Consider the following 12826-nt stretch of genomic DNA (forward strand, 5'->3'; position numbering starts at 1 on the left):
ACCCGCATAAAAACCCGCTTGCTAGTTTATTTTCTACATGGTAGTACAAAATTTAAAAGAAAAAACAAACTAGAAGTGAGATAAGCCAATAAAATAAATTTATCTTTTGAGTGAAAAACCTCATCCATCACCAATGATCATCTGTGACGGGTTTTAAAAGATTCTGACAAAGGTGACGGCAACACCTTTGTCGGGTCACAATTGGAACCAGTCACCGATGATCATCCATGATGGGCTCTAAACGAATCCAACAAAGGGAACAACAACACATTTGTCGAGTTGCAAGTGGAGCCCGTCACCGACGACATATCTGTGACGGCCTAGAGAACCGATCGGTGAAGGGTGGGATTTGGGGCCCGATAAAGAGATCTATCATCGGTGATGACATCTACCCTGACACAGATGAGAGTTTCACATCACTGACTAATAATCAGTGACCACACACTTTTGCGATATAGATGATAGTTCCGGCCGTTACAGCTGACCGGTTCCATAGTAGTGGTTATTTCTTGGATCCTATATCCATTTGGTTGTTCTTATTGGGCTTGTTTGGTTTATTGACATTTGGTTGCATTTTGGCAATGGACACCTCTTGCCATACAAAAAAAAAAGCAGGGATGTCCATCTCCACAAGTTTTTTTTTTGGCAAGAACTGGCAATTGCTTCATTTTGTTCACTGCCAGAGTTGCATTCCAACATTGGGCTAAAAGAAATAATTTGGCATGCAAATTTTTTGGCTACAAAATAGAAACCACTACTAATTTAGAAGTGCCAATCTTATGGCCTTGTTGAGTTTTGCTGCAATCCTAACGAATTAACCCGTAGTATTTATGTAGCTACATGTTGCGTAAACAAGGCAAGCTAGTTAAAAAGTACTAGACCCTTTCACCGCTTTAATTGAAAAGCGGTATCATATCATAATTCATCTACACATTCTTCACTCAAATATTAGTTTATAAATAATACAGATCGAGATTAATAATCTTACTATATACAAAGTACATCATACTTTTATACATACTCAACTGGGGCTAACTGTCTAGTAACCATAGATCCAATTCCAAATTATGTCATTTCAGATAAGATCATCATCCAAGTGACCAGAGTCCATCAACGTACATCTGAATTGTGATGTCGCGATGCCTTCCTCTTGTTCTTTCTCCATTCCCATGGCTTCTCAAGGTTATCATATGCCCAAAGCCCTTGACGTGCATCCCGTGCCATTTTTTCCCACTTCACAATCCGAGGGAGAAGAAGTAACCAAAGCAGTTTCATCAGAAAATGCACACAAATACACACACCCGTATGTCTATAGAGTTCTCAAACGAGATTGGAATTTCAACTGTATGGTAAATTTCTTTTCTAAAAGATAAGTTCAATATGGAGAACTACTGTTTAAAACTGGATCTTGCATGGTATCAAGTACAAGATAACTACGCTCTTTTATGTTCCAAATATTCAACATGGAAAGAAAAGAACCTGCAGTGATGCACCAAACTGTTGTATTTCAACATAAATTGAATTTGAATAGAAAATTGTAAAAAACCCTCTCTAAAGGTTAACCCAGGAGTGATATGGTTAGAGGAAAGATGCCTTATAAATTGGTTCCACTCGTGCTAAACTAGCAATGTGGTACTCTTAGGGCACGTCCGTACGTCTAATGCTAGCGCCATATACCATGCCATGTGCCTCACATATAGAGCCCACATGCGCCATATGTCCGCACACTAACCCGTACGCGTAACCGCGAGGGTCGGCTCTGATACCATTTGTAACAACCATGCGCCATATGCCCGTACACTAACCCGTACGCGTAACCGCGAGGGTTGGCTCTGATACCATTTGTAACAACCCTCCATCCAGAACCGATTTAGCCAGCCCATTCGACGGGCGGGCCCACTTAAACATACCACCCCAGGTACACTTTTGTCATCGCTTTGTGTAAAAAGGGTTAACTCGAGAGTAATATGGTTAGAGGGAAGATGCCTTATAAGTTGGTTCCACTCGTGCTAAACTAGCAATGTGGTAGTAAATATGCGCACACAGCTCACATGGACAACACATGCCTCATCCTAATTGGGCCAGGATGTCACAAAAATTATACAGGAATATATGATAAATTGAATAGAAATACTATGTTAAACATAATCAGAAATCGTGCTGATTCGGTGTGCGGTAATATGATCCCTTACTTCAATACTGCAAGTATGACTAACAATTTATTAGTCTTATGTTGCTAATAATATTTATCATTTTCAAAGTTCAAAACGGAATATTTACATAACAGAATATATATATGAATATCGCAATTAAAGAATATACTGAAATATACTCCATAGTTTCTTACCTTTGCAAATTGTGGCCGTTTGTCATAGTTCTTGAAGTGCCAGGCATGACCATTCACCAGCATTTGCTCCTGAAATTAAAGATTACACCACATTCACCATCGTTTCCATCCAAACAAAATTGTTCTACTAAAATCAATGACTAATGACACAATGGTGTATGGCTTTGTGTCCACCTGGATGAACACACCACCACAATGGATATCACAGACGAAGCGCTTAAATTGGTCCTGCCCATAAACATGAAGCGTGACACACTTCCTAGCGATCAGTTTCACCAGTGCATCCTGCGACTCCTTTCCATACTGCATGCCTATCTCCGGTGCATCAATGCCCCTGTCAATATGAATGCCAAATTTAACACTGTATATCTGATTAATTTCTGTGTTGAGTTGTGTTGTGCATATAGAGTATACCTCAGTCTTATTTCGTATTTTCTTGCGAGGATCTCACGGCCCCCAAAGAACATTTTCCTGCTCGTACGTAGCGATTTGAATTTATGTATAAATTTCTATGTGAACTAAAAAAGATCAACAGCATAATAAGACTTAAATAAACTAGACGACCAAGAGTTGGTTTGCAACCCTTGCAAGTTTTAATTTATAGTTGCACGGAAAATAGTAATTAATTCAATATGTACTCTATTTGCATGATCATTGTGAGTGCTAAATTTGCTCTGCTTCTATACGTTTCCAGAGAGAGAATAGGTTGTTTATTATTACGTTCCAGTATTTGTTTCACAATTGTAGTAGCATTTTAGTTATGTTTTTCTTTGTAGGGACCATTTTTAGTTAAGTTAATATTATAATGTTAAGCTATATGCAATCTTAGCATATTCTACATAATTTCCTAGTCTCTTCTTGAAATACTATGTTCTTCTATAAAACTTAAAGAAACTCTTTGCCCTTCTATATACATCACAGTAGAAGCCTCTGCTGTTGTATTTTTTCAAAAAATAATAAATCTCTACTATTATAAAAATTAAAGATGTTTTTCCGGTATTTTGGTACCTCATTTGTGTTTGAGTCAGTTTTTATGTTCGCTCGCTTTTGGAAATACAGATCTGTGTATGAGTCGGATTTGATGTTCATTTGCTTTTGGAAAAACAAAATGAGTCGTATAAGAAATCTCTTTAAAAAAATACTAACTTGAGATAAAAGTCGGAATCCTAATTGCAGCTCATGGTTTTCTTAAAAAATATATATCCAAATAAATTACTACAGTGAATTTTATCTTATAGCTAAACCGTATAACAATAATAAGAATAAAATAATCTTCCCCTTTGCCACGCACGGGTATTTTTTTCTAGTTAAATAAACACATTTCTAATGTACTTTTATTTGGTTTCTTTGATATTCTCTCTTCATTTCCCTGAGAAGTTTAAATCCCACTTAATCATAACTGAATATGTATCAGAATATGGAAAGCCAAATGTGCATTTGTTCTGGCGCTGATTGGTTACCATAGGAGTATTTCATAGTACTGAAACACAAATGCATTTGTTCTGCCCAGATCAATGACATGTACTGTTTCACAAGAAACTATTGACTTCCAAACAACATGGAGAAGAGGGAAAGTTCAGTTTACTTACTTTTGTCCAGTATTTTCGAGACTTATTTGTAGATCAGCTGCTGTTTTGTCCCACAATTTTTGCTTCTTAGAGTTACGGGATTGACAGCTTGCATTGCAATCCTGACGCAGTTCTATAGGATCCAGTGTGTCGACATAAGCAGTAAAGCCATCACCATCTACTATGCACTTTGCATTAACCTGATATAAATGTTTAGATTTGTGAGAATCATTATTTTACTCAATACTGGTGATATATCATGTGAAATCTGACCGGCAATGTTTTTAGCACGAACAGCACACCCTTTGGTATTGATGATGGATGATTTTCTGATGCCTCTTTGGAGATTGTAGGAATTGGAAAGCCATAAAATGCAAGAATGCCCTGTGAACCAAACACACATTTTTTTCCATGGTGATAGAATCGATTTGTTGAACTATTATGCCAACTTACATTAAATAGAATCCAAAGAATATCCTGGATGATTAAGGATTTTGCTACAATTTATTTGCGTCATGTTTAGTTTCAAAATAATTCTTCAAACTTCCAACTTTTCCATCACATCAAAACTTTCCTACACACACAAACTTCCAACTTTTCCGTCACATCGTTTCAATTTCAACCAAACTTCTAATTTTGATGTGAACTAAACACAGCCTTAGTTCACAACTATCATTTAATATTACAAAGTATGAACACCTGATGTTCTAAGAATTTCTGCAGATTTGCTCATTTGCATTGACGATACACATAATAATGTTTACAAAGGACCGTTTTGGATTGATGCCAATATATGCTCTACCAATCTTTTGGCAACTTGAATAGTAATAGGGATAGCTTGGAATGAAGTGAAATAATTGTTGTTGGCCATGCTCTATTCGGTCACATTCTAGAAATTTATTCTCATCATATTGGTAGCAAATGGAACATTAACTAGACAATTTTAACTAAAAAAATTGGTAGTGCCAAAACATGCCTAAATTTTGGCATTACAAAATTTTTTGTAGGGCTTCAAACCAAAATAGTCCAAACTTTTCCTTGAGGACAATTTGTAAAACAATCCTGGATAACATTTTACCTGAACGTTCCAAAATGATGCTCATTTCTAATAACAGACAATATAAAAAAATATTAATTTCTTCCTGAGTTTAGGAGACTGAATATATTAAACATATGTCCACATTGCCTTGTTGTAGTGTTAATCTGAAAAGTAAAACAGTTACCAGACAAAAATAAAACAATGGTAACTGGTTTTATAATTTCTTTAGCAGTCCAGATTTGGAGAAAATCATCAACAATTAACAGATTATTCTCTGAGTTGATAGTATTATCCAATGTTATAATTTTGAGTTGATACAAAAAGAATGATTTTAATTTAACTAACAATACTGCCCTAATGGTAAACCTAGACATTCTCTTACACTTCTAGGGAAAATAGATTTTTTATCTACCAACAATCTTTTTGTTAAATGTGCACAATATTATAGCGTATAGCCTCTCCATACAATTTTTTTTGAAATAAGATCCATACGATTTTTTCATGTCCCAGGAAATGCGAACAATCTAACGTCCTTATGAAATTTTGTTGTATCTGCATGTACTATATCACCAACAATTGAGACATTTTTTCAGAATATAATTTAGGAAAATCAACATTTTCCCTTGACTAATAAGTAAAATAACTAACAATGTTTTGTGCCATGCATGTGATATTATTAGATTCGTATTTAAAAGAGCATTCATAATATCTTATGGAAAATAAATTAAAAGGAAAAAGTTCTATGTTAGAGACCATGTAAAAAACTATTCTGGGATAGATTGAGTACTTCAGTTGCTAAGAAATAGAGAAACTAGCATTTGAATAATATTTCTTTACTTGCTTCATATATATGTAGATAAATTTTGTGACTATCCTAATACCTTCAAATAATTACCTCCAAATTAGTTCGTTCGATCCCTCTCAAGGTTGCAGCAACAAGCACAGCAGCATCTGCTGATTCTTTGGGTGGATATTTTATATCCTTGTATGCGGCCAACAATTTCCTATACCTATCAAAAGTAAAAGTGCAAAACTATTATCTTAATTTAGTTAGAGAAACAAAAATTTTAGCTGAATGGCCCTTGACTAAGAATATTGTTCTTCGCAAAGAATAGAACTAAAGCATATTGTTCCGAGTTAAAAAAAACAATGAAAATTATTAATTTTTAAACCTCTACGTTTAGGATACAGTGGCTTGGGTAATATGTCTTACAGATGATCACGAGGCCTACAGGATATAAATTCATTATTTATAAGCTATATAGATTTATACCAAAAAAATAAAGTACAAATTTGTTTCAAAAAACTGTGTATGTGCTCATTAAAATACATGTATACAGCAGTGTTAATTGTGATAGTTCCATTGCTAAAAATCATTGGATATTATAAAGAGGGTATTATACCTGATAGCAATCGAAGAGAGTATCAGCTTTGGGTGGCTAACTGGATTTCTATATTGAACTATAGGACTCAATGCAGCTTTAGAATTATTGACTTATGTATACAAAATGTAATGGTTAATGGAAAATTAAGTTCAGAAGCTGTTAAATCTGGATCTTCTCCTAACCATGTAACCTGTGCCTGCATAGGTGATGTAACATGCTGTGCAAGCCCTTCAGGAACCTAAATACCACAAATGAAAATCCCCTTAAGAATAATCAAAAACATAATATTCTTCTGCAATACAGGAATGTAGAAGGCAAAACTGCTAACAGGAAGGTAAATATATTGCTGCAAGACATGCATGCAAACTTTAATAACAAAAGAAATACTTCACATATAGCAATGGAACTATCACATTAATTATCACAAAGACAAGCATACAAACTGTATTTTGGTTATTTACTCATGTACCTGAGGATAAGCATCCTCCCTGCTTACTCGGCTTTGTCAGTAAATACATTTCAAATCAAGTGGTTCTCATGTATGATGCATAGAACTTTATTGAGTGAAGTACGTGGGCGGTCCCTAAACTTGTGCAGGTGTGTCATCTAGGTCCCTGAACTCCTAAAATGCATTTTTAGGTCCCTAAACTTGTCATGTGTGTCATATAGGTCCTAACGGGTTCAAACCCGCTCCATACGCTGACGTGGCATTGCCACGGTGGCACCTACATGTCAGTGAAATCTATATGTCAAGCATATATAAAAAATAAAATTAAAAACCATATTTTCTCCTCTTAGGTAAACAAAAAAAGATTAAAAAAAATTCTAAGGTAGAGAAGAGAAAATATGTTTTTTTTTTAATTTTATTTTTTCTATGTGATTGACGCGTGGGTCCGACTAACACGTAGGTGCTATGTGGCATGCCACATCAGCGCATGGAGCGGGTTAGAGGTCGTTTGGACCTAGATGACACCTCAAGACAAGTTCGGGGACCCGAAAATACATTTTGGGAGTTTAGGGACCTAGATGACACGTCCGCACAAGTTTAGGGACCGCTCATGCACTTCACTCAACTTTATATATAGGGATACTTTATAGGTGTAGCGAGTTACCTCAAAGGTCCGAGTAAAGTCGACGAGGTCACGCTCCAGGGCAGCTACCCCACTAGGGGGCCGAGGTGACCGTTTGGTCTGAGGGGTTACTACATGATTGTCTTTGTTCTTGGTCAGCCAGTAGTAGGAGGGTTTACTGTTGCCATCGTCTTTTTCATGGATACACCTAAGGGTGCATGTATACATAGTACAAATCATGAGAAAATCATCCATTTATGGCCCAGGCATCAATGGATTTTATTGCTCAATACTTTTTTAAAAATAAAACGAAATGTTGATCCAAATGATTATATACTGTAAACAGAGAATAAAAAAATGCATGTACAATTATGCATATGCACAAGGCAAAGTTAGTAGATAAACCAGTTTGGCAATCATGGATAGATAGCATTTTTTAATCTTTTTTTTCCTGATCTTCCTCTCTTTGTAATTAATATATATATATATATATATATATATATATATATATATATATATATATATATATATATATATATATATATATATATATATATATATATATATATATATATATATATAGTAAATTTGTTTGGTGCTCCATGGTGCCCGGGCACCATTGTTGAAATTGAGTATATACCCAATTCAAATGAGTATGAAACTTTTTCAATTACTTAGGTATTAACATTAACTACTTTACTAACTAGTTCAAAGCATGTTTGTACTGAATTTGAACTTGTTTTTGTTAGATTTTGATTCTAGATATATAGCATCCATACATATAATTAGTTAGGTATGTAATCATGGATTGTGAAATAAAGTTAAATTTGAGTTGTTTTGTTGATAGGTATAGATATGAATTGAATTATTATAACTAGGTATATACTCACAATTTGAAAATTTTGAAAAATTTGAGTGATTTTGTACATTAGATACCATGGTGCCCGGGCACCATGGTGCCCCATATGAGTGTCATATATATATATATATATATATATATAGAGCGCAGTAGGAGCCTCTCCTCCTGCTGTTTCACGTCAAAAAAAAAAGAGAGGGGCAACAACCACCACTGAAAGGCTGCCTCATCGGCTATGTAGCTTGGTGAGATATACTTAAAAGCGGTACACAAAATGAGAAAACTATTAACGCGCGATTAATTAAGTTTTAATAATTATTACAAACTTGATAATGGATTTATCCAATATTTTAAAGCAATTTCTGTATAGAAAGTTTTCGCATATAATATGTTATTTAGCAGTTTGAAAAACGGGCTAACGGAAAACGAGGAAAAATATGTATATTTATGAAGTTAGAATAGGGCCTTAGATCTACAAAACAAATATTGTTGGATGGCTTGTTTCTCAAACAATTAGAAAACAACTCAGATACGTATTACTATATATGTATGTGTCACCAATGTTTCAGCTTTTGAAAAAATAATCAAACAAAAAAAGATGTTAGGATCTGATGCCTACCTATTAAGGTCCGTCTTCCTGGATGGTGTACTGTGATGCTGGGGCCCTTCACAAACCTGCCAATATTTTCTATAAGTATATGCTATATAGAAATACTATAGGCAAAGATATCACATAGACAAAAAGTAATCTTGTTTTGAAATGAAACTGGGCTTCCATCAACCAAATTATAAAACCTAGAATTGTGTTACAAATGCCCCAAGATAGAGATTTTATACTCAATAATTTAGTGTTTGTATTATTTAAACTTACTGCAATTCAAGAGAAAGTAACCAACTCGCGGGGCATGTGCGCTTGTGTGCATGCTGTCATTGAATAGTTGAACAGATACCTAATTTTATGTGTTTTTTTGGCAATTCTTTTGTATGTGTGGGTAGATCAATCAACTTTATACTTGATATGGAAGAAATGGTTGAACTCAGTCAAATTGGAGACTGAGTATATGTGTTTGGGATTGATTTCTTATCGATGCCCTTTGTTAGAACAAATACGCTGTCTGGTCAAGAATGTTGCATTTGACTTTTTTTTAATTTTTTAAAAAAGGTACTATAAATAAATAATAAATTACATAGTTTGAAAAGATTAAAATTGGAATGTATAATTTGTCATGAAAAATACTTTCATAATATCATAAATCTATTAGATTATATAAATTTTCATAAAGGTCCTTCTAAAACACAAGCAGTGGGCATGGTATAACGTATCACACGCCCTACTAGCAGATTAATTTACGTACCCAGTACATGAATACACATATCAAGTAAATATATCACTCTCACTTTGTTCTGGTCTGTTGTATAAGGTATATAATGTACTGGGTGTGCTATAGTAGTTCTAACTTTTATAACAAAAAGTTATAATAAGAAGTTATGGATAAAGTTTTACTCCCTCTATTTCTCAATACATGACGATGATTACATTTGGATATGTCAGCCACCTTATTCATAATTTTAGTGCAAATATGCAAAGTTATTGTTATAATACCTTTAATGGTAAATAAAGTAACTACAATATTTACATTCTGCCTTTGTTTCATATTACAAGCCGTTTTGACTTTTTCTAAGTCAAACTACACTAAGTTTGATGAAATTGATAGATATAGTAGCATTTACAACATCAAAATAGTTTCATTAAATCTAATATTGATTATATTATAATAGTATGTTTATTTTGTGTCGAAAATATTGTTACGTTTCTCTATAAATGACTTTGAAAAAAGTTAAAAGGACTTATAATATGAAACAGAGAGAATAGTTTTTTAATAAACGCTGTGTCCAAAAATCAACAGTATCATATTTAAAATGAAGTATCTTCAACAACATAAAAAAGTCGTACCTCATAATTTCTTTTACTAGATGATCTGTTAATTACTTAAGCCCAAATTGAGTTGGTCTATTAAGTGGATTATTGCTGCGCATTATGTGCTTGATAGTGATAAATTAAATATTTTTAAAAGTAAATTTACCATATAGCTTAAATAATTGGTATAAATAATATAGAAGAAAAATGTTTTTAGAAAAAAACGTATTTTTGAAACATTAAAAAAATAGTCCGGTGAATAAGCAAAAAAACACGGCCTTAGGCAATTCTTGATACACTTTGTTCATATGTTCTGAAATTTAACATTAATTGGTCTGATACTCACCACTCATGTATCCTCTGTTATTGTCCAACATGTATCTTAATGACAGTGGGATGTGCATTTGATATTTGTTGAACATATAGATATCACATATCTTTGGGGCATGTTTTACCACTATGCAAACAAAGAGCTATGTTGTTTTCACAATTTCTTCCCTGAGTAATTAAGGGCTGGAAATACCCTATCTTGCGAAAATATGCATTTGAAAAGATTGCCAAAAGGTAATATAATTTATGATATTATCTTCCGATATCTTCCTTCTATGAAGGTACCGACACATAGGTACCGGCACATAGTACAAAGAAGAAAAAAGTATGAAAAATTATGAAAAGAAGAAAATATGAAAAGAAGAAAAAAGTACAGCCCCTTCCGTACCATCTTCAACCAGGGCATCAACAATGTATATGGATCAACTAGTCCATATAGGTGGGACCCACATAAATGGTCTTTTGTTATTCCTATTTTCACAATGTGTATAGATAGCAATTGACATTAAGATGGGACCCACACTAAAAAAAGTACTTCCAAATGCTATAGTTCTCTCACATGAAAGAAGCAAAAGGAGAGAGATAGTATATTTTAATCTATACAGGTGGTCTTTATAGCTATGGGTAGCTTATCATATGGCTATTCCTAATGCCACCTCTCACAATGGTAAAGGTACCCATATAGAGTTATAAGGACTACTTTTTGGTCACATTGTGGATACCCTAACCAAATATATCCCAAAAGAAAAGAAAAAAAATAAGAAGATAAGGTTCACAAAGGGGGAGAAGAAAATTCTCAAAGGTATGGAATAAAAAGGGCAAAACTTTTAAAAGGCTGAAGTGACGTATACTGTATGGGTGTGTTTGGATAATGGGAAATGAGGGGTGGGATTGGGATTGGGAAATGAATGAAGGGTTAGGATTAAATGGATAGGGGAGAATGAATGGTTAGGATTTAAAGATGGGTGGGAAATAATTTCCATTAGACATTTGCCAAACACTGCCTATGACTTCACCAGTAGGTTCAACACAATCGTTTTATTCCTTTTATGCACAGGTAAAAGTGGCAATTTAAAGCTTCTTTTACTGCATTACTATGAAAACCTTTTAGTCGTTCAATAGTAATTAAATAAAATGAAAATTCCACTAGTATATTGGTTTAGAATACTACGATAGCTATTTATTTTGAGGAATATAATTTTTAGTTATAAATAAAAATTTATGTGTCAAACTTTATGACTTGCTAAATAAAACTATGCACTCCAAAGTCATCGGGTGACAACCCTGTAATTAGCAACACATGGTTAATTAGTTCAGTTGGTACAGCGAAAATTTGTATGTGTAATGGGCCACATGTTAGGTTGTTTTACTATAGGTTTCTCAAAATTTGAAGTATCAGAGTTCTTAGGTGCCAAACCGTAGTGTATATTGATAAACATTTATGTTATAACGAGTTATAATTAAATTACCTTAGTTGTGAATTCTAAGTTGAGGAAGTCATCGCATGGGGTGATCTCTATCGTCGGCCAGAGGACTCCATGATGGTAACCAAGAGGACGTGCCGGTCGCGGTGGCAGCTGCTGCTGCCTAGTTGATGGTGGTGGAGGTGATAATGGCACTTGAAGGTCAGCCAAACGTAGAGGCTGGTAATGGAGTCTTGAGAGCGCCGGTCGCGGTGGCGGCTGCTGCTGCCTAGTTGATGGTGGTGGAGGCGATAATGGCACTTGAAGGTCATCCAAATGCAGAGGCTGGTAATGGAGACTTGAGACCGGAGGATAGCTGTTGGGGAAGCGACCATGGCCACTACCACCATCTTCGTCTTCTCCGTCGAAGCAACTGATGAAGCACTTGAGGATGTTCCCCATGGAACCTCACCTTCTATGTGATCTGGTGCTACTCCTGATCCCTCTAGTTTGCCATCTTCTCCTTGTACCTAGCTATTAATGAGTGATGGAATCATGGAAAGCTATCCTTGCTTCTGAGCTAAGGACCCAAAAAGGATGATGCTACAATGTGGTCAAGTCTTCGCCTTACTAATATGTGCAATGGTACCAATATTGGTTCAGCAACTTGCCACTGCTCCATCATCTCAGCCGCTAGACCTAAGGAACCGATGGATCAGATCGAAAGCTGAAAGTTTATCTCTGAAAAGATGAATCTCCTACGTCCATCTTTGATCCAACCATTGATACTGATTATCAAAAGGCACCAGGACTCTCCCCACTTTCAAAAGGTGAAAGATTCGTACTATGCCTGCCTATGGACCAAATCATGTTGGCAGCATAGTAGTGGAAAGATGACTCTTTAATTAGT

General features: G+C 34.8%; 1 protein-coding gene across 3 annotated transcripts; it reads right to left on the minus strand.

The window, feature by feature from the left end:
• Window positions 1-913: 913 nt before the first annotated feature.
• LOC9272184 (probable staphylococcal-like nuclease CAN4) lies at window positions 914-12523 on the minus strand. 3 transcript variants are annotated; one of them, NM_001424583.1, is made up of 11 exons: window positions 11983-12523; window positions 8885-8940; window positions 7452-7617; window positions 6522-6577; window positions 5850-5964; window positions 4189-4299; window positions 3937-4115; window positions 2762-2818; window positions 2522-2681; window positions 2348-2416; window positions 941-1233 (listed from the first exon to the last, which is right to left on the minus strand). In NM_001424583.1, exons 1-11 carry the CDS (start codon window positions 12376-12378, stop codon window positions 1111-1113), a joined length of 1488 nt encoding a protein of 495 aa, NP_001411512.1. In that variant the 5' UTR covers window positions 12379-12523; the 3' UTR covers window positions 941-1110. The 3 variants fall into 3 exon arrangements, with proteins under 3 accessions (XP_015620733.1, NP_001411512.1, XP_015620734.1); XM_015765248.3 differs by lacking the exon at window positions 941-1233 and adding an exon at window positions 1969-2199 and having other exon boundaries at window positions 11983-12519; XM_015765247.3 differs by lacking the exon at window positions 4189-4299 and having other exon boundaries at window positions 914-1233; window positions 11983-12518.
• Between the last annotated feature and the right edge of the window lie 303 nt (window positions 12524-12826).

The sequence above is a fragment of the Oryza sativa genome, chromosome 12 (genome assembly GCF_034140825.1).
Source record: "Oryza sativa Japonica Group chromosome 12, ASM3414082v1".
Lineage (NCBI taxonomy): Eukaryota > Viridiplantae > Streptophyta > Magnoliopsida > Poales > Poaceae > Oryza > Oryza sativa.

Bases quoted from the DNA above. Each gene is read 5' to 3' on its own strand.
- LOC9272184 (NM_001424583.1), bottom strand. From the start codon at position 12,378: ATGGGGAACATCCTCAAGTGCTTCATCAGTTGCTTCGACGGAGAAGAC. The intron at 8,941-11,982 runs GTAATTTAATTA...AAATATTGGCAG, and splicing joins ACTTAGAATTCACAACTAAG to GTTTGTGAAGGGCCCCAGCA. The intron at 2,417-2,521 runs GTGGACACAAAG...CTTTAATTTCAG, and splicing joins GTGGTGGTGTGTTCATCCAG to GAGCAAATGCTGGTGAATGG.